Here is a 26859-nt window from a genome sequence, read left to right on the forward strand (position 1 = left end):
TTAATTCAACAGACTCATTTGACCCAATCAAAGCTCCAGCATCTGTATCATTTCTACCTCTAAGAGGCTATTTCTAGGCATTAGGCTGTACTCTATACTAATTCCAGAACTAATCTGCCAAAGTGAATTGTTACCATTACAAAAGTGATCCCGTGCCTTTCTAATATTGCTATGATGCAGTGTTCTCATACAAACCCTACAGTGGCAGGAGAAGGAAGGGCTCACCTTACAGAGTTAGGGTGGTATCTGTGACTCACACAAAGTGTTTACACTGTTGTTAATGGTGATAGTCCCATTGTAAATGGTAGAGTTAAGGCCAGATGTTACTTTTTCCATTCACATTATTTGAAAAAGATTTGAGGAATGCCAGATATAAAGACGAAAGGTCATCAACCTGAAACGTTAACTCTCTCCACAGATAGTGCCTGAGTATTTACAGTATTTACCAATTTTGTAAAGAGATTGTGAGGTTGGAGATTAGGAGGTAACCAAAGAAAATTGGTTAAGAGAGAAGCTCTTCCTCCTCTTCAGGATGAAAACAATGCACTTTTCCAGTTGTCATTTCCCCTCTACAGCTTTGCTGTATTTACATTATGAATTTTTGGTTTATAAACAATTCTCTTGATTGTGATCAGTTTGATTTGTTTTCAGTGGGGTCATGATATGAAAGTGCTTCATGATAGTGAAGATTTGCAGGTAAATAGGAGGGGATAGAACCAGAAAAGACTGCACTATTATAAAAATGTTTCCTGGCTAATCTTGGGATTCAGTTTTTATTGTCAAAAATCATGAAAAGAGAAAACACTTTCAAAAAAAGAAGTAACTCACAAAGATTTTTATTAGCTGAAGAGGTCAGTCTTAACCCAGGGAGGCTACATGAAATAAATAAATAAGGATGGAGAAAGCACTGTTTGAATTTCCCCTCATGATTATAATTCTTTAACTTCTCGTACATTGCTGAAACTGCCACTGGAAAGTTTTGTATCCTGACCTTGGTTTATATGGTCTAAATACTCACCGTTCCGTCATGGCCACTTGTTCCAGCATGGCAGAGCCAGTGTTTGCTTTCCAGTTTCCTGAAATTGAAGTCCTCCTGAAAGACAGAAGTGTACAATAATGCAAACAGGATAGTACTGAGCATCCTTTTACAAGCCAACAGCCATCTTCCAGGGGCAGAAGGCAAATAGCTGCAAACACTTGGTTAAATGACAGATTGACTTCATCTTTTTTCTGTGCAAACTTTAGAGGGGAGCACAGCGGCAGGATCTGCACTTGGTGAACCATCGGGTATGAGTGGCCAACAGCAAGGCCGGGGGGAAAGGCAGCACAAGTGCAGCTCCCCATAGCCACAGCAGAGGATATATGACAACGTTGAGGCAATGTACAGGAAAAGGCTGATGGGCAGGCACACAGAAATGCTCGGTGTATTGGCAGGCCATCCACAGAACCTTGTTACGATCCTTGTGAGGGAACTGCAAACCAAAATCACCAATTTTACTGAATGACCCCCAAAAGAAGAAACTACCGTCCAGATTTCACTTTTTGTAACTTTTACTTTAACACAACTCAGAACCAACACAAATTAAACATGAATTAACAGGCAAATGATACTTCAAATAAAAAGGTGAATTTCACTTTAAATAGTCAATACAACAAAGATACATCTTACACAACCACAAGCTTTCGCATCACTCCCCATGGACATGAGGTATTATGTAGCTACACAGTTCCAGAATATGCTGACCTTTATTCATACAGTGTAGGCCAAGAGTCCTATCCAACAACTGCATCCATCTTTGAGTTTCACGGGTACGATTAGCATCAGTGAAGCACACTTCTACAAACCCCCTCTCCTTCGGGTCATGACAACCATCCTGGACTGTGATCAACCATCCTGGATTTTCTGGGATTGTCCTGGAATTTAGCTTGATGTCCTGTGTCCTGGCTGTGAGCTTCCCGGGATGCCAACTGCCCCAGGTTCATTCTGCAGTAAGTGAGGAAACTGCTCAGAGTGTCTGTGCATGTTCACTGTACTGTAGTGCATCCATAGTCCATAACCAGCACAATGTACACGTGCACAGACATTCAGCCATGAGAGAGCAGTAGCAGCGGCTGACACTCTCCTCTGTCTAGTTTCAGCAGGTGGGTGTTTGGGGTTGAGGGATTCTGGGGCGGGGGATAGGTCCAGCAGCGGGGTGGTGGTCTGTCCCAGGCGGGCAGCAGCAACATTCAAGTCCAACTCGGGTTGTGGGGAGTGAGTGGAGGAGTCCGATTGATTCTGAAAGTTAATCCGGCGGCAGCAGCACTCTGAGGCCAGGGTCCGGGGGGTGGGTGGTTAAATCCAACACAGGTCCCGGGGGCTTCACAAGTCTGGGGGAGGGGTGGGGATCTCAGGCAACTATGAGGGGAGGGGGGGCCGGATAAGCCTGAGGGGCTATCTGGGCAGGCATAGGGACTCGGGTGAGAGGGTCTGGGTGGTCATACGGTTTCATCAGCACACCCCCCTTCTCACCACGCCACCCACCCCCCCCACCACCAGCCCTTCGTCATTCCTCCAGCAAAGTATTCCTTATTTTTATCCCCCCAAGATTTGGCCATCCTCAGTTCAGTCACTTCTGGCAAAACATGCAACAGTGTCTCCAAGCTATTCACACAGCTTTCCAGGTTTTAGACCATTTTATCCAGCTCACACAGTACCTCCAAGAGTTCCTGTCTCCTCTTCTGCCAAACAGAAAAACTGACCTCTTCCTGACAGAGATTTGCTTCTTTTCCTCACAGAAATTGGGTGTGTTCCTCTTTCTGCCTCAGTCTGCTTTCTCTTTGTATCTATGCTTTCATCCTCTAGCTCCTCTGCTTGTAGTTCTCCTTTGTGTCTGCAGCTTTCTGTTGTGTCTGACCAGTTGGTGTCCATATCTTAACTGCCTTCTTGTTGGTACTGCTTTCAGGTCAAGCATCACCAGGTCACATGGATAAGTATACTTATTATCCAAGAAAGGTACAACTCATCCCTTCACAATTGGTGCAAACTCTTCAAAGTCCTTTTCAAATATTCTTAGACAATTACGGATTCCACGGGCATTTTAAAGAAATTACAAATTTTCCTTACTCTACTGCTTCCAGGACTAAGTTCGTCACAGCCTACTATCATTATCAAGGAGCCTGAAGGAGTCCAGATCCAACTTGGCACAGAGATTTTCACAGAGTTTGGAGTCCATTTTTCCAGCTCAGAAGTGAAGGCCAACTCCATGAGAACACTTACGGTCCACATCATGATGCAGAGTCTGATTTTCCACGACAGCACAAGTAGAAGCTGAACAATTCCCAAGTGCTGCAGAAGAAGCTCAGACTGAGACCATGAAATCCCAGCTTGGTGCTGTGCAGGTTCAGACTGCTGCTGGGGCCAGTGCTCAAAGGGTCTTGAAGGCTCTCACAGCAGTCCAGCAATCTGTACTCCAGATTTCTAAGATTGCTGAGGACTCGCCCCAGCTCAGAAAATGACAGTGTCTCTGTGAAGCAAGAACTTGCTGTGTTCTCCCAGGTTGACAGCATCTGTGCTTCCATCACTGCCACTCTGCCAGTCGCCATGCTGTTACCAGTCTGCCACCCTGTCCACACTGCTGCTGCCCATATCGAGGTGGTGTTGTCCGAAGCCAGGCCTCTTAGGCCCAGAGCTGCTTGAGGATGTCTTTGCAAGGTCATCTGCAGCCTCCTTCATTGAAAGTCAGCAGCCTTCTACCAGCCATGTAGCAGCCAGTGGGGTAGCTCTATGTAAGAACACTGTGGCAGAAAGGCAAAGGCAAGAGAGGCAGTAAAGATGTGCACAAGTATAATTAGTTGAGTTTTGTATGGAATTTTGGATGAAGTTGGTATGGAATGGTTGTTTTGTGATCGCCATATTCCTGAAATAAAAGCCAAGAGAACACTTAGACTATGGGATGGTAAGGTGTGGGACTGTTGTACAAGGTAAATGAGGGGTTTTATTCACAGGAACTGGATTTAAATTAGGCGCTCATGAACAATCCATTTGGGGTGTTGATGTGCCGATAGCCACCTTTGCTTCTTCCTCCTCCTAAGGTGGTCACCTAATTCATGGTGAAAGGGCTGTGTCCTTATGATAGTAGGTAGTTTTTGTCTGAGTATACAGCCCCCAACCACACCCCACCCAAAATACAAATTCAGTGGTCCAGGCAATTGCTCCAGTACCCCAGTTCAGGTCATCCACTTGATGGTGTTTCTCATTGCAGCATAGCTCTCATTATGGGTGTACAGCAGATAATCCTTGTTGCCCAGAAACCACCCTTTGGCTTGACCTGGAAGATTGCTGGAAGTGCAAACTGGCACACAATGAACACATCATGACAGTTGCCAGGAAAATGGGCATTTACCAGCATGATGTGCTGAATTTGGTAGCACAACAACTGCACATTCTGGAAGTGGTAACCTTTATGGCCCAGCATTGAGATGTGGTTCCCATAAAACCAAGCCTGTGTAGTTGATGGCACTCTGTACCATAGGGAAGCCCATTATCCTGGCAAAGCCATATGCCCACTCCACCTGCTTAACTTTGTCCAGAGAGAACACAATGAACTCCCCTCTCTTATTGTGCAGAGCCTCTGTCACCTCTCCAGTGTAGTGAAGTACAGTGAACTGAAGATGTTAGATTTGCCATATGGAAAGATCCCAATATGAAGAAATTCAGGGCCACAGTCAGCTTCACGGCCACTGACAGTGCCGTCCTTGCTCTGATCTGAGGCTGTAGCTCAGGTTCCAAGAGCTGGTAGAATTCTGTGAGCAACTCTTGCAAGAATCACAGAAAATGCACTCATTGCTCCTGGCTTAGGTGTAGGTAGGAAAAGTGCTCCTGGAAGACCCTAGGGAAACGGGCTCCTGCTGAGAGCCCTCCTCATCATCCTCCTATTGCCTCTGTAAGCAGCTTGTCTTCTATTTGCTGCCTGTACACCATCTCCCTCTCATGCTGCAGCCCAAGGGGTCGGTTACTATGGCACCCATCACTAGGAGAAAGTGATGTGCCTAAGAGCCCGTGTAGTCGCAATCAATATCTTCCCCATGTGTGGCACCACTTCCTGTAGATCACCAACTGTAACCAATTAAGGCCCACCCAGCATGATACACAGCCTGGAATGTGCGTGAAGGGGCGGGTGGGGGCATGATGTCCGCCGGCAACCAGGCAGCTGATCCAAATGCAGCCTCAGCAGCCCCTGGAAGGCTGCCACTGAAGGATGTGGGAGTGTTGTGAATGGAAACTGTAGTGGGTGGACATGGCAGGCGGGAGGGCAGGTCGGCAGGGCAGTTGGCCCCATGTTTTTTGGATGAGTGCCTCCCTGCCCTCCTGGAGGAGGTGGCAGCATGGAGAGAAATCCCTGTCCCCAAGGACGGGAGGAGAAGGCCCCCCATCTCATCAAAAAGGCCTGGAAGGAGGTGGCATCCAAGGTCAGCAGCCACGATGTGGTGAGGCACACATGGGTCCAGTGCTGGAAGCGCTTCAACGATCTCCCGCGATCAGGAGGGGTGAGTACCGTGTTGGATGGGTCACTTTGCAGAACAGGTAAGTGCTGCCCATCCCCACCGTGGACCTCAGGAGTGTTACGGTGTGAGTGGCAAATGTCAACGAGGCAGGATCTGGCCAAGGGATTGAGCCCTGGCCGCTTGGACTGAGTGCCTTGCGGCTCCCAGGTCACGAATATGCTGAGCCCTGTGAGGTGTTCCTCAAGTGGGATTGGTCAGGCTGCAATGGTGCTGCAGGTAGAGGATACGCTAATCAATATTCCTCTATCCTTCCAGGAGAAAACATCCCATAACAATGCTGAGAGGTCACGGACTGGAGGAGGGCCCCCACACCTCCTCATCCTCTCCCGGTACGAGCAGGAGGCCCTGGAGCTGGAGAGGTGCCATGCACCTCAGTCAAGCGGCTGCAGTGAGGTTAGGGTGCCATAGGGAGGTAAAAGTGCAATGCAATGAGGTGAGAATGTCGGTTATTGCTATCATTCCAGTGTAGTCTCTATATTGATGTGAGCCTTGAACCTGGAATCCCCATTGATAATCAAAAGACAAGGGCACCATGATGCAAATCTCTGTCTCATCCAGGTGCCAGGCATGCACAGTGACAGCCTAGTAACTTAAACTAATGACAGGTCCTTTTTCTCCCTTTTAGGGTCACCAGCAGCCCCTCGTTGTGAGAAGCCTGAAGGCTCACCCCTGACCCCTGAGGACCACCATGCCCGCCACACAGCTGCATCACACCCTCTCTGTCAAGCAGGCACCAGCACAGATACCAGCACCTTGATGGGCATAACATCGCCATGTAGTCTATCGGTGAACATTGGTGAGGGTACTTCACACTCGCTTGAGGTGCAGGCGGAGCCAGAGGGTGCCCAAGGCATCGGCAGTCGGAGGACTGCTGGGGACCAGGACAATGTTCAGTCGATGGCTGATGATGGGCCTCTGGAGGCGACTCTGAGGCAGCCGCTGCTGGAAGTCCAGCAGGATGTGTGGGAGGATCTGGTGGATATACATGAGGGAATGCGTACCGTGGTGTCGGCTGTGGAGGAGTCCATGTGGAGCATAAGCACTGCGTAGACTCTCATGGCCGAGCGCAATGCCTCCTCCATGGAGATAGTGGTGAATCTCATGGAGAGGCTCCTCCAGGGACTCAATCAGGGTTCCTGGGGATGTGCTGGGACCTGCAAGCCCTCACATTGGCAATGACCTCAGCTGGTCAGTGTCAGTGTGGGAGTTGGATTGGGCGCCCAGTATCCCAGCTAGGTGTCCGTCCATCAATGGTGAGCAGGGAGGTCCAAGCGACATCATGTTGGCGCACGAGCTGCCTGTTGTCTCTGTGGGCTCCTCTCAGGGCACTCTGGATGACGGCAGCAACTCCTCTGCCCCTCTGCCAGTGACCATGTGATCCAATAAGGCTGCGGCGACTGAGGAGATGCCAGCCGTGGCACTGGCTGCTCCCTACCAGGCGGGACCAGCACAGGCTCCATAGGCCAGAGGACGCCCGCCAAGGTCATCAAGGCCAACAAGACAGCAGAGTGAACAGGCTGTCTCCAATGCCGGTGCCAGTGAGAGGGGAGCATCTAGATGTAGCACCCGCAAGCAAAAACTTAAAGCACCTTAAGCACAGCACGGGCTTATCGTGGGTAATATTTGATTCCCCATTTTTTAATTTTTTTAATGGTGTGATAGAAAACACCAGTTCATGTTACTTTCTGCAATGTTTAATATTCACAAGTAAATGATATGTTATTTTGTTCAACTGGCCTCTGTATGCTTCATTTGTTGTGTAGTTGCAGGGTAGGCCATGATATTATGATGGATGTGTGTCTCCTGAAACTGTATTGCAAAGGCACAGAGTTTATGTTGTTGACCAAGGAACTGGTCCTGTCAGGGATCGAATATGGAGCCTACAGTCCTGGCATGTGGTGGTTCTTATTTGGTAGGCTAGCTGAAGGAACGTTGGATCAAAGCGTCCCGGGTGTCCCTACCTCCCTGGAGATTACCCAGGTCAGCGTTTATGCCCTCAGCATTCGCCTGAGTGTGTTCGTCCTCGGACTCACCACTGGACTCATTGTCTGATGCCTGTGCAGCTGCGTCAAGATCTTCTTCCTCCACTGCGTCCCCACTTTCCAGTGCCAGATTGTGGAGAGCGCAGCATGCAGCCATTATCAGTGACACATGATCTGGGGGGGTATTGCAGTGCGCCCCCTGAACGGTCCAGGCATCGGAAGCGCATAATGAGAAGACCTATGGTTCTCTCTACAACAGCCCTTGTGGAGGCCTGGCACCTGTTGTACCGCTGCTCAGCCTCTGTTCTTGGGTGGCGGAGAGGAGTCATGTGCCTTCTTTTGAGAGGATAGCCCTTGTCACCCAGCAACAATCCATCCAGTCAGGCTGGAGCACTGAAGAGCTTCAACACCTGGGGTGCCTCAGGATGTAAACATCATGGGAGCTGCCTGGGTACCTTGGTCACACTCGCAGAATCTGCATCCTGTGATCTGCACGTTCATGGAGTGGAATCCCTTCCTGTTGACAAAGGCTCCCAGCTCACCCGCTGGCACCTTGATGGCCATATATGTGCAGTCTATTGCACCCTAGATGTGGGGGAACCCAGCAATCACTGCAAAGCCTCTGGCTCGCTCAGCCTGGTTGGCCTCGTCCGTACGGTAATGAATGAAAGTTAATGCACGTCTGTACAGAGTGTCTGTCACCAGTTTGACACAACTGTGGACAGCTGATTGGGAGACTCCACAAAGTTCCCCACTGAGCCCTGGAAAGAGCCAGAGGTATAGAAGTTTAGGGCCACCATGACCTTCAGCGCCACTGACATGGGGTGTCCACCCACACAGTCAGAGCTGATATCAGGGCCAATCTTCTGACAGATGGAGGTCACTGTCTCCCTTGAGAGGCAGAGCCTCCTTCAGCATCGCACCTCAGACATATTGAGGTAGCTGCATCGTTGCCTGTAAACCCTGGCAGCAGGATAGTGGCATCTTCTGCGGTTCCTTCCGCCTTGGTCATCCTGTTGGCCTTGTGCCTGCACCACTCCTCCCGCAGTTCACTCCCCTGGAAGCTGGATAGGGACACCAGACCCCCTCCCTCTCCTGGCCCTCTCTTCCTCCTCAGAGGAGGTGCCTCCAGCGGAGACCACAGTACCTATTACCAGGGTAAGGGAAGGCTGTCTGATACCTGGAAGGCCCCACGTGGTGTGAATCCTCCGGGGGCCTGGAAGACAACACTGAGTCCTGAACTGAAGCATCTAAAATATCTGAATGCAGGTCTGAAGCGAGCTGAAGCTGTCCTGTTCACAGTTGCAACCAGCAGCAAGTGATATCCTGCACTCCTCACTCGCATTGACAAGGCTACTGACCCCTCTTATCCCGCCCGTGGACGAGGTTTTACAAATTATGACCTGCCCGCCTGCCCGTTTTACCTGTGCGACGGCCTGAAAATCGCATGGGCTGCGTAAAGTCGGAGACAATTGGTCTCTCAAGGGTCTTAACTGGCCACTTAATTAATGGCGGGCGGGCCTCCGTCTCCATCACGCGCCCGCCTAGCGAAATATTGCGAGAGTGCGTGTTGACGTCGGCACGCTCAGCGCGCTTTATTAAACACTCGAGCGGGTCAGGCGCGTGCCCACCCGCTAAAACTTCTGCCCAAAGTGTGGAATCAAAGCAGAAAATGGAGGAAATGCCCAGCAGGTCTGACAGCATCTGCAGAGAAAGAAACAGAGTTAATATTGCAGGTCAATGACCCTGTTTCTCTCTCCACGGATGCTGCCAGACCTGTTGAGTATTTCCAGCACTTACTGTCTTCGACTTCAGACCTTCAGCAACCGCATTCCTTTGTTTTTGTACTTAAAGTGCAGCACATGTTGTCTGATGTGTGGTTGACCAGCCAGACAGATTTGTTTTGATTTTAAATTCCTGTTGAGGACTCTAAATAGAAAGCTGCAGAATGCATCAATATTTGATTTCTAGGCAGGATTTCCTGTGTCAGAACCTAAAATGATTTTAAGTAGTGGCTGGTGTTCAGGCTCCAGTCAGGTGCACACTGTAATTCAAAGCACCTAAGGTTGGTGCCAATGTCAGGCGTGGAAAGATTTTTCCAATACAAAGAGCCCTGTTTATGAAAGTTCTCATGATTCTGTGACATTTTGGGAACTTAGCAAAACAGCAATAAACAGTCATTAAACAGTCATTGTTGTATTCACCAGTCAGGTACCTAAATTACTTGCATTAGAGATGCCTTTGGGTATATGCAGAGTGAGCACATCTTGTGGGGTAGCTCTGGTCCAGATGGAAAAAAGGAATGTAAGCCCTGAAAATCCATATAGGAAACAAATTTCTTCCATTCCTCTTTTCCTATTTTCTCTGGGTGTCAGAAGCACCCACAATCTCCATCTGGCAAATTCGCCATCTCTTCTTAGTCACTGTTTGGGCATCTGCTGAACTTCCCCATTGGAAACTCGAAAATACATTCTGTTTTGCCAGTTGGAGCTGGTAAATTTAAAATAACTGAAAAAGGTTAAGATAATTTTGCCTCTCTTCAAACTTTATAGCATCTTTCTTTAGGAGGTGTGAGGGTGGGCTGTGTGAACAAGAGGGCTCTCTTTGTGACAAATCAATTTCATTATCCGTCAAGTAGAAGAAACCCTACCCAACAATACCTCATGAGAGCACAAAGGTGACCTGAGCCTAGATTCAGTAAGAAATGTGACTTAAAGTTCTGCATTTTTTCCCCTCTTTAGGGAGCCCCTAGGTTCAACTTAACATATCCCCACCACACGATCAATATGAGAAACTTAAAAAAGTGGCAAATACTGAACATAATAATACATTATTCTCTCTTTCACTTCTGCACACTGAAGCACCAATAGAATTATGAAGTTTGCCATGTTGAATGATGGTTAAAATAGATAAAATGGCAGTATTTACATGTAAGCTTTATAATTGCTCCCGATCTTCTGAATTCTGATATCATACTTGGAGTCAATGTAAGGCTCTGTGGTTGCATAAGTTTTTGCAAGGGCCACGACACTGGCTATATCCTGGAAGTCGTAATGATTTTCAACTTTTACCTGTAAGAGACAAGTCCAGGCCAGCAGGAGAAAGAGTAAGAAGTCAAAAGAGTTAGGAGCATTATTATTAAACCACACAAAGCATCTGTAAAGCTGTTGTGCTCAAAAGCACTACCAATATGTGTGCATCCATTCCCCATTCCCCTAGTTCCATTGAGCTCTGTGAAATCACCCAGTGTCACATCCTCACTTACACAACCTAATTTCCTCCAAATCACACTATCGGAACTGATATGTGAAAGTGAGAAGTAGGGTTTTGAGCAAAGGAACACAGGGACTCCTGTGTTGGCTTTTCCTTCGTATCTAGCTCACCACATCCTCATAGACACCATCATCATAGTCAATGAGAAATAAATTTTTGCTCTCCTGCTTCTCATTATCTTCCTCCTCTTCAACACTCTCTACCTGATGGACCTACTGGAAAGGGCAAATTAAACAAAAAAATAAGAGTGAGAATTACATTCTTAGGATTAAGACAGACAAATAAGTGGAAGCTTCAGGTTATGTGCTGCTTTACAGGGATGTCATGGCAATTATTTACACCCGCTAAACTGCTAACTGCACCATCCCACTTGTCTCGCCATCTTCCATAGCTACATAAGAGTGCATTCATATCAGCTCTGTGGGCTGCTCCTCTTGGTTCAGCTCTCTATTTTGTGGAATCGTCCTTCCAGTTCCCTGCCTTTCACATGCATTATGCACAAGTTTCATCTTTGAAAAAATTGAGTAAAGGCTAGAATTTGAGGGATGTCTCCTAAGTGGCAACAAACAACTGACTTAACCGATAAGCTGGTATCAGACTTAAAGTGGAGTGAGGGGTTTCGATATTCTCTATGCAAATAATTCTCGTTAGTAGAGATGGCAATATATACTGTCAGACTGAGAGTTAATTAAATCTTAAGCACAGTGCAGTATAAAGGGTGAGTTGTGCGGCTAATGGTTTAGAAACCTAATACTCGAGGAAGTAAAGGGAGAGTTGTGAATGTGTTACTGTGCTGGATCTCACCAAGCTATTAAACTTTTGTCAGCAATGGGAAGAGTGAGTGTTATGGTCTAAGGTAGGAATGAGACCTCCATTCAGCGCCCTTATCACCGAGAATAGTGCATCTTTCACTGCATTTACAGTTTAGTCAGTAGTGTGTTAGGTTTGTTGAATATTCTTTCACAGTTTTATTATTTTAATTTCATAGATGAATGAGTGAGGAAAAACAAGATGCAAAACTTCTCGGACACACAGACAAATTCAATTTGTTAAATTACAGGGATTTTAGCACTATTTGAGCAATAATGTATGGGCTCCTTCAGCTGTCATTTACTGTAGAGTTTCCGCTGATTCACAGCGTGTACAGGAACACCTACTCAGCAGTCCGCCAAAATTCCAACCTTGCTTTGAAAATTCAAAACTGTTTGGCTTAACATCAGATGTCTAATATACACTTCGAAACAGCTCATGACCTCGCAATGAAGGGTTGCAACAGTTACATTAGATTTGAGAACATGGAGCATTCTTAGCATTTCTTGTTTCAAACAGCCAGCTGTCACTTCAATTAGATGAGTGTTTTTATTTTTATAAAAATTGGGATGTATTTGAACCTTAAAACTGAAACTAAGGTCCTAATGACATCATTAGGATTCTGATTTAGATGGGAGAGAAGCCTACCACTTGCTTCAGACAGGCACTTTGGCCCTCAACAGTAGGCCCCTGTGAAGGTGTCTGTAAGACAATCATGAGGGTTAATGACCCCATAACGTTATGAACTCCATTTTTAGGCTATTAACCACCCCATTAGTGCCAATAATTTCCCCAAGTGAAAATTAGCCCAACCTGTCTATATAATGGCTGTTTCTGGGAACAGTTTAGTCCTTGAGATATCTCATTGTGTTTGGGAGGGCCTTAGGTAGACCACAGATCTGCATAAAACTCACTTGTGCAAATCTATTATTCACCACACAATAATCTTGGCTCTATATATTAGTAATCATACTGGAGTTCCAGAAAAGATCCTGGAAATCCATTGTTTTTTTTATTCATTCACGGGATGTGGGCTTCACTGGCTGGGCCAGCATTTATTGCCCATCCCTAGTTGCTCTTGAGAAGGTGGTGATGAGCTGCCTTCTTGAACCGCTGCAGTCCATGTTCCAATGTCAATGTTCCTTTGCCGGTTTAAGAAATAGCCGATTGGCAATATGGCCATGAGAACATAAGAAAAAATAAGGATGAAAGAAAAGCTATTGAGCCCAGCAAAGCTCATCTCTCTAGTATTCAAGCTGAACACTGTACTTTGAATGGATCTAAACTTTGACACCTTGCCTGGCAGAGAATTTTCACCATTTATGTGAATAATTTCTGGCATTTGTTCCACATTTATTTTGTGTTGCAGAGCTTCTGTATAACCTCAAACATTTGGCTTGTCTGGTTTTATATATCCCAGGATTTTGCAGTTTTTTAACTGTCTCACCACATTGTCTGGGGTGTGGCAAGACACAACCACACTATTACTCCCAAATCCCTTTCCGAGTCATTTTGAATGATCATGCCACACATTATTTCATCCAATGTGCAACACTTTGAACAAAATTTAATTCAGCCCATCACAGCAGAACCATGGCGGCCGGGCCTGCTAAATCATGCAGGAGGCTGCTCGTCAATCTGCTGGCGGCGGGAAAACCTCCCGCACTTAGGTCAGAAGTAGAAAGGGGGCGATGCGCCCAACTCACTCGCTCGCAGCAGCATCTCAATTAGGTTCATTAATGAGTCACTTGACACCAATTAACCCTGAGCCCACCAGAATTGCAGGAATTTCTTTTAACCTAGTAATTTGACCTGCATCTTCCTGCTGAATTTGACAAGCCCCAGAGTTTGGGAAAGCTATTAGATGCCTGTGGGTCTGTGACCGAGATTCTTAGGGGGAGAGGTGTGTGTTTCATGCTCCATAGCTTTACTCACATTGTGCCACTTATTTTGTGTTATGGCTGTCTGAGATGATGACCCAGTGTTTGTTGTTTGGTTTAAGAATTCTTTCACTGCAAACTAAAATAAAAACAAAGATAGCTGCAACCTCACATGGCTAAAGATACCAGCAGCGCTGAACTTAAGATTCAAGGATGCAAAGTGCTTTCCGGAGTCTGGGAGGGCTGAGGGGTGGAAGTTAATTCTTACTGCAATTCTTCTTACTGTAATACTGTTGCCACACATGTCACAAGACCAGAAACTTGATGCGCTAACTATTGAAACAGACCCACCAAAGAATTAAAAAGAGCTTTCTCTTAGCAACATTTAATTCTGAGGATGAATGCAAAGGAACAAAGCCAACCAACATCATTTGGATTGATATTAACCAGGTATCGCCATGGAAGATTGTCCTCTGGAATGGTGATCAAAGCATTTTGGTGTCCATTAACATTTAGCAAAGCTAGCATGTAATACTTAGCAATGGCAGCAACACAATGCAATGGGAAGTACTGCCTCTGGAAAATGCGATCAAGGCAACTGGCTAAATTGGAGCAAGAAAGAGAACGGAAATTATTTTTAGACACAATACTTATGTTGCATTTTTTTGCCGGTAGCTAAGTAGGGCATAGCAATTTTACTTTACAGTTTGTACTTTTGGATTTGATGATTCAAATATTTTAGATGTTCTCTTCACAATAAATTGTTCAATTTCCATGTAATAGCAATTTCAATTTCAGTTCAATTTCATGTAATAACAATAATAATAGTGTCAGCAAGAAATCAAACTTGAATGAGGTGGATACAGTAATTGCACAATTAAATATGCAACTAAAACCAAGAATAACTGAGAATAAAAAAATCAAAAGATTAATCTCAATTAACTTCTTTAATTGCTTGATAGCCCTGATATGATGTTGTTTTTGTGGACTCCAAAATGCTGGAAAAAGCACAAAGTATAAAACATCATAGTCTGTTGCAGTGGAGGAAAGCACACTTCCAGATTCCCCTAAAATATAAATCTTTTGCCACTGGCTCCTTCAGGCTTTTGCTTAGTAATATTTTTCCCTTCCAGTGCAAGTGAGAGAAGTTTGGGCCTGCACCTTAAGTTCCAACAAACATGTGTCCCATTGCACTTTGCGAAATTATTTCTCTTCACTTATTATATATAGGCTTATAGTTAACGCTGTTTTTGAAATGTTAACTTTTTTGAAGCTGTTGCTTAGCTTTTGCCAGTTTCTTGGTTGGCACGTGTAACTCAACATGGATTAGGGATTAAACCTGGATCTTCCTGTCTGTACATCTTAAACTGGATATGAGATAAACTTGCAGTGATAGACTTCAGCCTGTTCAGCCTTGATATAAACTATTACCTGGATGGAGCACCAAGAAGAAAATTAGGTGGAGAGGTTTGGATGCCTGTAACAGAGCCCACTTGATTCTCATTAAGTTAGTATAAATGAAAATATTTCCTACTGAGTGGATGCTTGGGCTCAAATTTCTATTAACATCACAGGGATTCTGATTCATCACATAGTTGTATTAGACAGCTGGGGTGGACAGTGCCCATGGCCTCTCTTGCTTTGGTACTGCTTACCTTACCCATGCCTGCATGAGCATGTCCCATCTTCACAACCACAGGGAATTTGGGAATTGTGAGCTGAAACACAATGAAAAGCAAACTGTGTAAGATCTCAGTCTTGTTCATTTTCACCAGTTATTATACATGCAACATTCAGATATTCCTCTCATTTCCTTTTTCTTTACCCTGTTTCCTCTCAGCTTCCATTTCTCCCAACTTTGATGTGCAGTAGATCATTCCTGGCTAATAGAGGAGGCCTTTAATAATAGTTCTTTATCATCTTCTTTAAAGCAGTGGATAATGTCATATGAGTGAAATCCATATGCTGAAGTGCACAGCACAATTTCACCCCATTTTTTAAGTGGAATCTGTTTGATACCTTGTTAAGAGTTTCCTTTTGTCAATCTAATTACTTTTCCTGAATTGGTTACAAGGAAGCGGTTAACTCCCTTACTTCCTTTAGGAAGTACAACTGACTGGTTACAGATTTGGGGTGCGTGGCATGGTGCTAGGGATGAAATTTCTCTATTTACTGCATCTAGTTAATCCATGAGCACATTCTTTTTGAAAGTATGCATTAAACAAGCTTCTACAAGATACATCAGGATAAGGAAAAAGGCCTGATTTGGATTGGATAAGTTCAACCCACAGCATTATGACTCTGAGAGAATACAGTAGGAATCAGAACTACATACAGTATCAGACAATTTGCCATCAGCTGTGATGCCAGCTGTCTCTGCGAGGCGTGCCAGCTTGTGCCTCTTCTTGCTCTCTTTGGTTCACTGGAAGCAGAATGGGTAAATTACTGTGTTTATTATTAGCTTTACTTTACCCTTCAGGCTTGTTGTGTAGCTGTGGTTTGCAGTCAGGGGTTCATGGCCTGAATATAAGTATTGGGATCACAGTTAGGGAAGTAAGTATTCTGACATTATAACCAGTGTTTCAGGCTACCTTTGTTTAGTTTATGATTTTACTTTCCATCATAAAGAATGCAAATAAACTTACTAAAGAGAGCTGACTTACGCGCATTTAATGGATCCAAACGTACATGGTAGCTGAATTAAGGTACTGTTAAAACAGGACATTGGTTAAAGCACCAAGTTGATGAATACCTTCTGTAATTGTTGTCAAATCGGTTCCCTTCCAACCAGCACTCTATTATTATTATAACAATACTGATGTTAATCCTTGGTGCTACTCTGCTCAATGACTGTTACTGTATGTCTCTGCTGATCTTTAACTCCTTTCTAAGGTTAAGCTCAGTAGCTCCTTCAGTTAGTCTGATACTCTTGTCCATCAGCTCTAGCTGCTTAAACATTTTTTGTAGAAGTCTGAATTTATAGCCCACTGTTTCTTTTCTCTCACTCCTAGCAAAGTGCTCAGGCTATTCTCAGCACCTCCACAAGGTGATACCATTGAGTTTGATAATTCTTTATTAAGAGGGTTGTGAGTGCAAAGCCACGTCCTGATGATTAGTCTTCAATATGCAGGAGCTCTTAAGTGAGAAGGGCTGAGACTGCAGCACTATCTATGTACTGTTAGTTTTAAAAAACATTAAAAAGTAACCCTATTAAGACAGTGGAGGATTGCTAGCCAGCCAGGGTATACCACTTGCATTCCACCTAAATGGGATGAAAAGGGAACAGTTACAGACATCCAAGGAGTGTGAGAGATCCCATCTCCTATTGGCTTTCACACTATCTTTAAACTCTTCAAACGTTTCTGAGATGAGACATCAGAATGCATTTACCTACTCCACAAAACAATGGGCAGGATTTTTGGCTGAGTGGGCAGACGCACACCTGATCTGCTCGAGTGTACATTGACGCGTGATGACATCAAACGAGCGTCCCGATGTCTTCGCACACTCACGCAATATTTCAGTCGTCGGGCGTGCGTGGGAGTCAGCAGTGCGCCTGCAGACAATTAAAAGGCCTATTAAGGCCATTAACAATGTAATTGCATTAAATTTTTCCTTGCCCATCCAACCTTATGGCTGGCGGGCAGACAGGATGGCCAAGCAGCCTTTGCATTTTTTCTGAAACCTCATCCACAGGCGAGTTGAGGTTTCAATCTGTCACTAAAAAAATAAATCATCCTAATTTCTAACATGTCCCTGCTCATGTGTCAGAGTCACTTGAGGGGACGTGTTTTGTTAACATTTTAAAAATCTTTATTTTTAATTTTCAAAACTCTTCATCTCCCTGGGACAGCTCTGTGCCTCAGGGAGCTTTTCCTGCACACGCTTGCGCACATGCATGAACTTGCACACTCGCCCTCCTCCCTCCCACACACCCCACCCCCCCCACCACCCCCCCCCCCAACACAGGCAGCGCTGAGTGTGCTGAAGCACGCGTTTCACGCTGGGCAGGCCTCAATTGGCCCACTAGTGTGAAATCACAGTCCAGCCCTGACTGCGGGCGGCGCTTGGCATCCCGACCGCTCCCGCGAAACCCGCCCGACCAGGGAAAAATCCTAGCCAATGACTACAGCAGACATGGTAATCAAATTCCTCTGAAATATACAGTGAGCAGGGCTTTTAAGAACTATTTTACCAAGCCAGAGAGATCACAAGCAGAGATCAGAATGCTGTACTGAAAAGCTGCAAGAAAGCTGTTTATTTCTCTCTCTCTCTCTCTCGTCTGGATTTGCAAAGTAACTGTCCTGAGAAGGGGAACCTACTGCAAACTGAGATCTTTTGGGAATAAAACGTGGAAATCTGCTCCATACAACTCCAGGAAGACAGCTGAACAAAATAGCCCCAACCCGGAATCACTGCTTCGAGCCAATCAAAGGATAGTTAATCATATATTTCTTTGAGTGCTTATCTTCTTCACAATCTGTAAAACATTTTCAAGCCTATCCTCTGATTCTACCATCTGTACAACCGTGTGTGTGGGTCCAGGATATGTGTGATTTACCCAATTTTCCTTTAATTCAGGAAGTAGGGACAATAAACTTACCTTGTTCTTTGTTTAAACTCTGAAAATCTATCTGACTAATTCTTTATAATTTGAAAGTGTATACAGTGGGACTCCTACAGTATTAGTAAAGCACATCCTCGCTAAATTCACAAAAAATCCCGTTATGACCTGTGGTAATTCTAGTTTTACCTGATGTGTAATATACCTTTAGGAAGAATGTTATAAAGGAAGGTCACATGATCTTAGTATCCAATAGGAGAGTAGCATGGGCTACCTCAGTAGTGAGTAGTGTGGAGTTAGAGGTTGAAGTGTAAGCACATGTTTAGTTGCTGCTGGGTACCTTTGTAAATAAATTAAGGGCAGAATTTTCTGCCTGTCAGGCAGGCAGGCCCGACCCAATCTCCAGTGGCGCGGAGCCAATCGCCGCCAGATAAGCGGGCCGCACCGCCATTTTACGTGGGCGGGGGGAATCCCTGAAATCAAGAGTGCACTTTTTCGCACTTGCGCACAAAAGTGCGCACATCTCCCTGAGGCTAAGTGCAGCCTCAGGGAGCTCACCTGGGCTTTTAAAAATATTAAAAATTGAAAAAAAATTCCCTTACATGTCCCCTCATGTGACAATGTCACATGAGTTGGGACATGTTCATAATTTACAGAACAACATTATTACAATTTTTAAAACGCTACATGAAACCTCACCCACCGGTGGATGAGGTTTGAGCTTTTTCTATTTGCCGCCAGGGCTTCTGGCCTGCCCGCTAACCTTAAGGTTGGACGGGCAGTTCCTTTAATTGGTTAATTGATCCTGTCAATGGCCTCAAGTGGCCATTGACAGATCGGTGGGCCTGCAGCTGATTTTGCTGTGCCCCCGCCTTTCTGAAAATTTAAATGGAGCGGGGTGACGTCGAGGGTTCTGCCGAAGGCAAAATTTTGCCCTAAGAGTTTCCACCTAAGAGGTGTCTGCTGATCAACTCTATCAATAGTACCAATTGAGCCATCAGTCACAACAAACTAACGACCAGGATCCACAGGATCCAACAAACTGGCAACAAGGATAAAATAAGTTTAACAGAAGAAATCAAGAGAGATTAAATCGGCACGGTACCTTGCAAAGTAATTGTAAATAGAATTTCCGTTCAAATTGTCGAAGTAATTCCCTCACAGGGAATTTGGAAGAATTGATCCTTTCGATCCAGCAACAGACAATTGGTCTCACCACATTGAACGTCTCATGTTCTTTTTCCAAGCAAATGACATTATGGGGGAAGAGAGGAGGCGGACGATCCTCTTAAGTACATGTGGGAATAAGACTTATGGCTTGATTCGAAGTTTCATGGCAACCAGGGCCCAGATTCGAAAAATTTTGATAAATCGGTGGACCTGGTGAAAGGTCATTATCAACCGAAGCCCTCAGCAATGATGCAAAGATTCAAGTTTAACTCCAAAAATAGAACCTCGGGGGAGACAGTTGCATGCTATGTGGCAAGTTTGAAGCAATTAACAGAACATTGTGAGTTTGTTACATCCCTAAACGATATGCTTAGAGATTGTTTAGTGTGCGGTGTGATTGAGGACACGATTCAGAAGCGATTGTTATCCGAAGCAAATTTGGACATCAAGAAGGCGCTAAAGATAGCACTGGCAACGGAAAGCGCAGTAAGAGATTCAAAAGCCATACAGGGTACGCAAAATGGCCCTGTCTTCCACATCAGGTGGGAAGCCTCAGCCAAAACGGGCGCAAAAATGCAAGACTCTGCCGAGAAGTGGGAAACGGGCCCCGCTAGCAGGAAAATGAAAAGAAATGACTTAGCAGCAAAAACAAGGAATAATTTCCATAGAGATGGAAACAAGCAGTCTTTTAACGATTGGCAATTTAAAAAAATATAATGTTTTTATTGTCATAGAAATGGACACATAATGAGACAGTGCGAGGAAAGAGTCAAGCAGTCTTTTAAACAAAAGAAAAAGCCCAGTGAGATCTGCAATGTAGAAGAGCCTGAAGCAACAAATTCAGATATTTACTTGTCGTTTAATTTGAAGGTTGGAAAGACAGAACCAATAAATGTAACAGCGAAAGTGAATGGTAGACCTGTTTGAATGGAAGTGGACACAGGAGCTTCCACTATAATAATTGGGGAACATACCTTCAGATACCTGAATCATGGTGAACATCAATTAAATTTAGGAGAAACAACCGCCCAATTAAAAACATACCCAGGTGAAGACATCCAAGTCAAAGGCATAAGCAGCGTAACTGTCCATTATGGAAGCCAATTGGTAAAGCTGCCCTTGATGGTGGTAGCAGGCGAAGGGCCAAGACTCCTGGGGTGAAACTGGCTAAAGGAGATTAAGTTAGAATGGGCTGAAATTTTCCAGTTAAAAGCAAGTGGGCTACCAGAGCTACTTCCAAAGTATGCCACAGACTTCAAGGACGAACTTGGGAAGATTCACGGGCTGCAGGCAAAAATTCATGTGGATGCAGAGACAACCCTCCGATTCATGAAGGTGAGACCAGTACCTTATGCACTGTGAGAAAAGGTCAACACTGAACTGGACAGACTAGGGTGTTATACAACCTGTGCAGTTCTCAGAATGGGCAGTGCCCATAGTCCCTGTCCTTAAACCCAACCAAAGCATCCGAATTTGTGGAGACTACAAATTGATGGGTAATAAAGTAGCCAAGCTAGACAGACACCCCATACCAAAAATCGAAGACTTGTATGCCAAGCTGGCAGGTGGAACCACCTACACAAAGCTATGTATGAGTCACCTATCAACAACTAGAATTAGATAATGCCTCCCAGGAATTTGTCACAATTAATACCCACAAGGGGGTATACCAATATACTCAATTGCCTTTTGGCATCTCCTCAGCTCATGCCATCTTTCAGAGAACAATGGAAAGCTTATTGCAGGGGCTGCCCCAGGTTGTAGTCTATTTAGATGATGTTTTGGTGACAAGATTCACTCAGAAAGAGCATTTGGTGAACTTAGAAGAAGTCTTAAAATGTTTCTTGCGGGCTGGAGTGCATTTAAAAAAAGATAAGTGCCCGTTCCAAGTGAGAGAGTTCATCTATTTGGGTCACTGGGTAGATTCACAGGGCCTACACCTGGTTGAGGAGAAAGTGAGAGCCACAAGTGAGGCACCTCCGCCAAAGAACACCTCAGATCTCAAATCATTCCTAGGAATGATCAATTATTATGGGCAGTTTTTACCAAATTTGTCTAGAGTGCTGGATTCTCCCCCCCCCTCCATTTTCTACTCAAAAAGAACCAACGTTGGTCTTGGGAGGTGCCCAGAAAGAAGCTTTCATAAAGGTGAAGCAATTGTTGCACTCGTCCAACCTATTAGTGCATTATGACCAGAGAAATGAATTGGTGCTGACATGTGACACATCCGCCTACGGAGTGGGAGCAGTGCTCTCTCATTGGATGATGATGGCACGGAACGGCCTCTAAGATATGATTCAAGAACGGTCACCACAGCAGAAAAGGGATACTCACAGATAGAAAAAGGTCTATCAATCATCTTTGGTGTCAAGAGATTTCACTAGTACATACACAGCTGCCATTTTACTATTGTTTCAGACCAAAAGCCATTGCTAGGATTGTTCAGCGAGGACATACCACCCATAGCCTCGACAACAATACAATGATGGGCTTTAATCCTGACAGCATACAAGTACACTTCTGTCCACAGGTTTGGCAGTCAAATCATAAACGCCGTCGTTTGCCTTTACAAAAAAATGATGAGGATGTCCCAGTTCCACAGGAACTTGTTTTATTGCTATATTTCTTAGATTTCTTGCTGGTATGCGCTCAACAGATCAGAGAGTGGACAAGTAGGGACCCGGTCCTATCTCAAGTATGAGAACAAGTGCTTCATGGTTAGTCACAAGAGCCTGTATCTGATGAAATGAAACTGTACTTCAATAGAAGGCATGAAATAACCAGCCAGGATGACATCTTATTGTGGGGAGCACAAGTGATAGCTCCTCCAAAGGGAAGAGAGCCACTGTTAATTGAACTACACAGCGCACATCCAGGAATATCCCGAATGATGACCATAGCTCGCAACTACCTATGGTGACCTTGGATGGATGGGGTGAAATAGAGTTTAGTGAAGAATTGTGCACAATGTCAGCAACTGCTAAAGTTAACTTCAACAGCTCAGTTACACCCTCGGGAATGGCCAGGAAGACCATGAGTGCGGTTACACATTGACTATGTTGGACCTTTCATGGGAACAATGGGCAACATTTTCCCCCTGTCAGGGGGATGTGCGGGAGTGGACGCAGACGGGTGGGTTCCCAATCAGTGCCCCCAATTGGGGGCGCGCTGCCATTTTAGGTGGACGGGCCAATTAAAGAGCCAATTAAGGTCCACCCAGCGTGACGTCCACCAGGAAGCGCTATGCACTTCCTGTGCGGGTGGGGGTGGATTCCCTGAGCCAGGAATGCGCTCTTTCGCGTACGCGTGCAAAAGAGCGCATAGATCCCCCTGAGGCAAAGTGCTGCCTCAGCGAGATTGGCTCAGGTTTGAAACATTAAATAAAGATGAGAAAAAAATTTTGCTGCCCTGTCCCTCCATGTGGCACTGCTACATGAGTTGGGACATGTCCATAAATTTTATTTTAAAATATTCTGAAATTTTTAAATCCCTCATGAAACCTCATCCCGCTGGTGGATGAGGTTTCATGATTTTTCAAAAGCCCGCCAGGGCTCTTGGCCTGCCCGCCAACCTTAAGGTTGGACAGGCAGGTCCATTAATGATTTCAATTACTTTTTTAATGGCCTTAATAGGCCCTTGACAGGCTGTGTACCCGCCGACCTGAAAATGTAAATGACGCGGGGTGACATCCGGACGCCATGTTACATGTCAGCAAGTGACCCCCCCCCTCCCCCCGCCTGCCGACCGGAAGATGCAGCCCAAAGTTTCTGCTCATTGTCGATGCCTCACTCAAAATGAATGGAAATATATGAGGTGAACTCACCAACATCTCTGCTACAATTGAAAAGTTACTTCAAATTTTTGCCATTAATGGACTATTAACAGTAGTCATTTCTGATAACGGCACAGCATTTACAAGTGCTGAGTTTCAGTGGTTTATCAGCCTCAATGATATCACTCATGTAAAAACTTCACCATACCACCCTTCCTCAAATTGACTGGCTGAAAGGGCAGTTCAAACATTTAATGCAGGCATGAAGAAGTTAACTGGAGATTCCTTAGCATCCAAGCTAGCACGCTTTCTTTTCCATATAGGACCACCCCTCACACAACAACAGGTGTCACACCTGCGGATTTATTGATGAAACCCCTTCTCAGGATGAGATTGAGCTTAATAAGGCCAAATTTAGGGGTGAAGGTGGAAAGTAGTCAGGAAAGTAAGAAAACTAGATATGACTGGCATAGTTGTAAGAGTAAATTTACTGTGGGAGAGACTGTATATGTGAAGAACTTTGGAGAAGGACCAAAGTGGTTACCAGGTGAAATAAGTGCAGTGACTGGACCTCTATTTTACCTTGTGGAAGTGGAAGGCCAAGTCATACGGTGACACATGGGTCATCTAAGGAGGAGAGAAGTAATGCACCAAGAAATGATTCCACCAGTGTTCATGACCGGGTCAGCATTTCCTGTTGAGAGAACTCAACCCAGCTCAGCCACATCTGATGTTCCTTCAAGAGAGGAGGATACGGATCTGCAGATGCCCACCGAAGCACCTGATGTTCAGACAACTCCAGAAAAGGAGATTCCTGACAAGGCATTTGAAGCTGTAGAGCTGAGACGCTCTACACGCACAAGGAAACCCCCAGAAAGACTGAATTTGTAAATTACTTACCAGTGTAAGTATTTTGCTATTTTGAGAAAATTGTAATTGTAAATATAAAATGTATTTTCGAGTAAAGGGGGAGGGATGTGGTAATTATGGTTTTACCTGATGTGTAATATACCTTTAAGAAGAATATTATAAAGGAAGATCACATCAGTATTCAAAGGGGCGTAGCGTGGGCTACCTCAGTAGTTAATGGTGTGGAGATAGAGGTTGAAGTGTAAGCACATGCTTAGTCGCTGCTGAGTACCTTTGTAAATAAACTAAGAATTTCCACCAAAGAAGTGTCTGCTGATCAACTCTACCAATAGTACCAACTCGGCCACCACTCACAACATGATCAGGCTTGGAATGGTAGGATAAGGGAGTTATTTTTACCCCTCCTCACATGGCCATAACAACAGTCCATGGATCCATGGGACAGAGCACAATGCTGTCCCCACAGCACAGTCAATGCAACCATGGGATAGTTGTTTACAAATGTTTTGTGGAGCTTACAAATGCTGTTTGTTGACTTGGCATTCCCCTTCCAATAACATCCCACTTATTATAAATCTTCCATTATTTTGGCTACTGTTTGTCCCAAGAGAAAATGCAGTGATTCACACATACAAAAATAACTGATTGTTTCCTTGTCAAGTCCTCAATTAAAGGAACTACATAGTTGCCGGTGCATTTTGAAATTTTTTGTGACATTCTCAAGCATGGAAGTTGAAATCAATGTGAAAGATTTTCTTATCTTGTTCTATTCCCTCTTGAAAAGGTCAAAGCAGTCAATTCTCATCAAGGCAGAGCACAAAGTTAGAAGGCAGAGAATGCAGGATGGATCTAAAAAAACCCCACCATATGGGATACAAGCAATTTGCAAACATGGTATCATTAAAATAGATATGGGGCAGAATTTTACATTCGGTGTAGGGGTCGCACCCGACACGTGGAATGTAAAATGACGCGCAATGGCATCGGGCATGTGTCCTGATGTCATTACAAAGACACGCGATATTTCGTTTGGCGGGCACGCACTGGAATTGGCTGCATGCCCGCCGATAATTGAAAGACCATTAACCATGTAATTAACCTGAATTTTGCGCTGCCCGTCCAACCTTACGGTTGGCGGGCAGGTGAAAAGACCAAACGGCCTTTATGTTTTTCAGGAAACCTCATCCACGAGCAAGATGAGGTTTCCTGAAGCTATTACAAATTAAATAAAAACTTTCCTTAGAAATTAAAAACATGTCCAATCTCATGTGACACAGTCTCATGAGGGGACATGTTTCATTGACCATTGATATTTAATAATCTTTTCAAAAAGCACGTCAATCTCCTTGAGGCAGCTCCGTGCCTCAGGGAGATTGAAGCACTCTTTCGCGAGCATGCGTGAACTGCGTGCTAGGCCAGCTCTCCCTCTCCCCCCCCCGGCCCGCACAGGTAGCACATGCCACCACTCGCGATCCACGCAGGGCAGGGTGGGCCTTAATTGGCCCGCCCATGTGAAATCACGGTGTGAAGCCGATTGTGGGAGGTGGTCCCGCTGAGCCCACCCAACCACTGGAATCCCCTGGCCATGAACAAACATTGAGGGAGAAATTTCTACTTTGAGCTCTTTGTAATTAACTTCTAAATGTATTTAAAAAGCAATATATGACTTTGTTCTGTGATGCACACAGGAAATGCTTTCCCTCAAAAGTTGCTGCATTTGACCAACTCTCTGCAGGACAGTCCCAGATCATTGCCTCTATCTCCGAGAAAGGCAAAAGCAATTAAACCAGGGGAGCATCATCACCTCCATGTTTCCACCCAAGACAAAGACCATCCTGATTTGGACACATTGCAGGGTAAAGGAAGTGATACCTAAATCCATTTTTACCCGGTTAATATGTAAACACTATTTTCCCATGGGGTTAAATGGATTAAAATATCTCAATGATTCAGAATTACTGAATATCACAATGAACAAGACGTGCATGAGTTGCATGTCTCCAGCCCGCACTGGAGTTAAAATCAGTCACAGATGACTAAAAGAGCAATGTTCTCATCCACTCATTTCATTTTCCTTGTTGGCTAAGGAAAAGAATCAGTTTTTGCTGTATCCTCTATCACCACCCAGACTATTACTCATTCCTGAAAGGCATGTTAACAAGTAAAGAGCCTTCCTCCTCATTGCTGTCTTGCTGTTCTCAGTGATACAGTTGATTGCTATCTGGGAGTTGCTTTGGCTAACAGCTTGTGATGCCTGTCTACATTACTGAGGCCCCAGGGTGTGCGGATGTAGCAGACACTACCCACCTCCTTATCCCTATCCTGCTGCCGTAAACAGGCAGTGTAAATTAAACAAGAGCAGCATCCATTAGAGTGAGGGAACAGATGTTGCATGCTGTGCCTCTTTGATCTTTACTGTAAGTTACATCAGGACCCTGCTTACTCAATCCTAAACAAACAGCTTTTTATGTAGTCATCAGATAACAGAAGTCAAAGGAGGCAAAGACATTCTTTTCTAGAAACATCCATGTAGATAGTTTTCCTCCTTGTAATGTCTGTGCCCACTGCAAAATATTTATTGTTCCACTGACCTAACCAACTGACTTCATCACTTGCATAAGTTCTTCATTGTTTCAGCACTGTCTCAGTACAAGAGTACGGAAACTCATGTGGTGGTGCGGAATTCTCCAATAATTCCTAATTTCTTTCAGTTGTTCCTTCTTTACATATTGTTGCTAGCAATTTCTAAGGGGGTTTTCCTAAACTCTCACCATAGCTTCATGGAAAATCAACGAAAGGCCCCAATGAAGCAACATAACCAACTTCTCCAGGGTTTCTGCTGATCAACTTACAGCAGAGATGGTGTAAGCACGGTGGAGATTCAACCCCTGTATGTCTTCAGGTTGCTGGCTACAGGCATTGGGGAGGAGCTGCTCACAATCTTTTGAACATTTCAACATAAGCCATCAGGCAACACCGTCCATAAAATCT

General features: G+C 44.9%; 1 protein-coding gene across 1 annotated transcript in view; it reads right to left on the reverse strand.

The window, feature by feature from the left end:
* The window catches only part of LOC144696824 (synapsin-3-like), a 279320-nt gene that overhangs the window by 23281 nt on the left and 229180 nt on the right, over positions 1-26859 (reverse strand). Inside the window, exons 6-8 of the mRNA XM_078568572.1 lie at positions 15148-15210; positions 10458-10600; positions 1019-1093 (exon numbers count right to left, since the gene is read on the reverse strand). Coding sequence (XP_078424698.1) covers positions 1019-1093; positions 10458-10600; positions 15148-15210 — 281 coding nt within the window. The remainder of the gene's footprint in view (positions 1-1018; positions 1094-10457; positions 10601-15147; positions 15211-26859) is intronic.

The sequence above is a fragment of the Cetorhinus maximus genome, chromosome 22 (assembly GCF_964194155.1).
Source record: "Cetorhinus maximus chromosome 22, sCetMax3.hap1.1, whole genome shotgun sequence".
Lineage (NCBI taxonomy): Eukaryota > Metazoa > Chordata > Chondrichthyes > Lamniformes > Cetorhinidae > Cetorhinus > Cetorhinus maximus.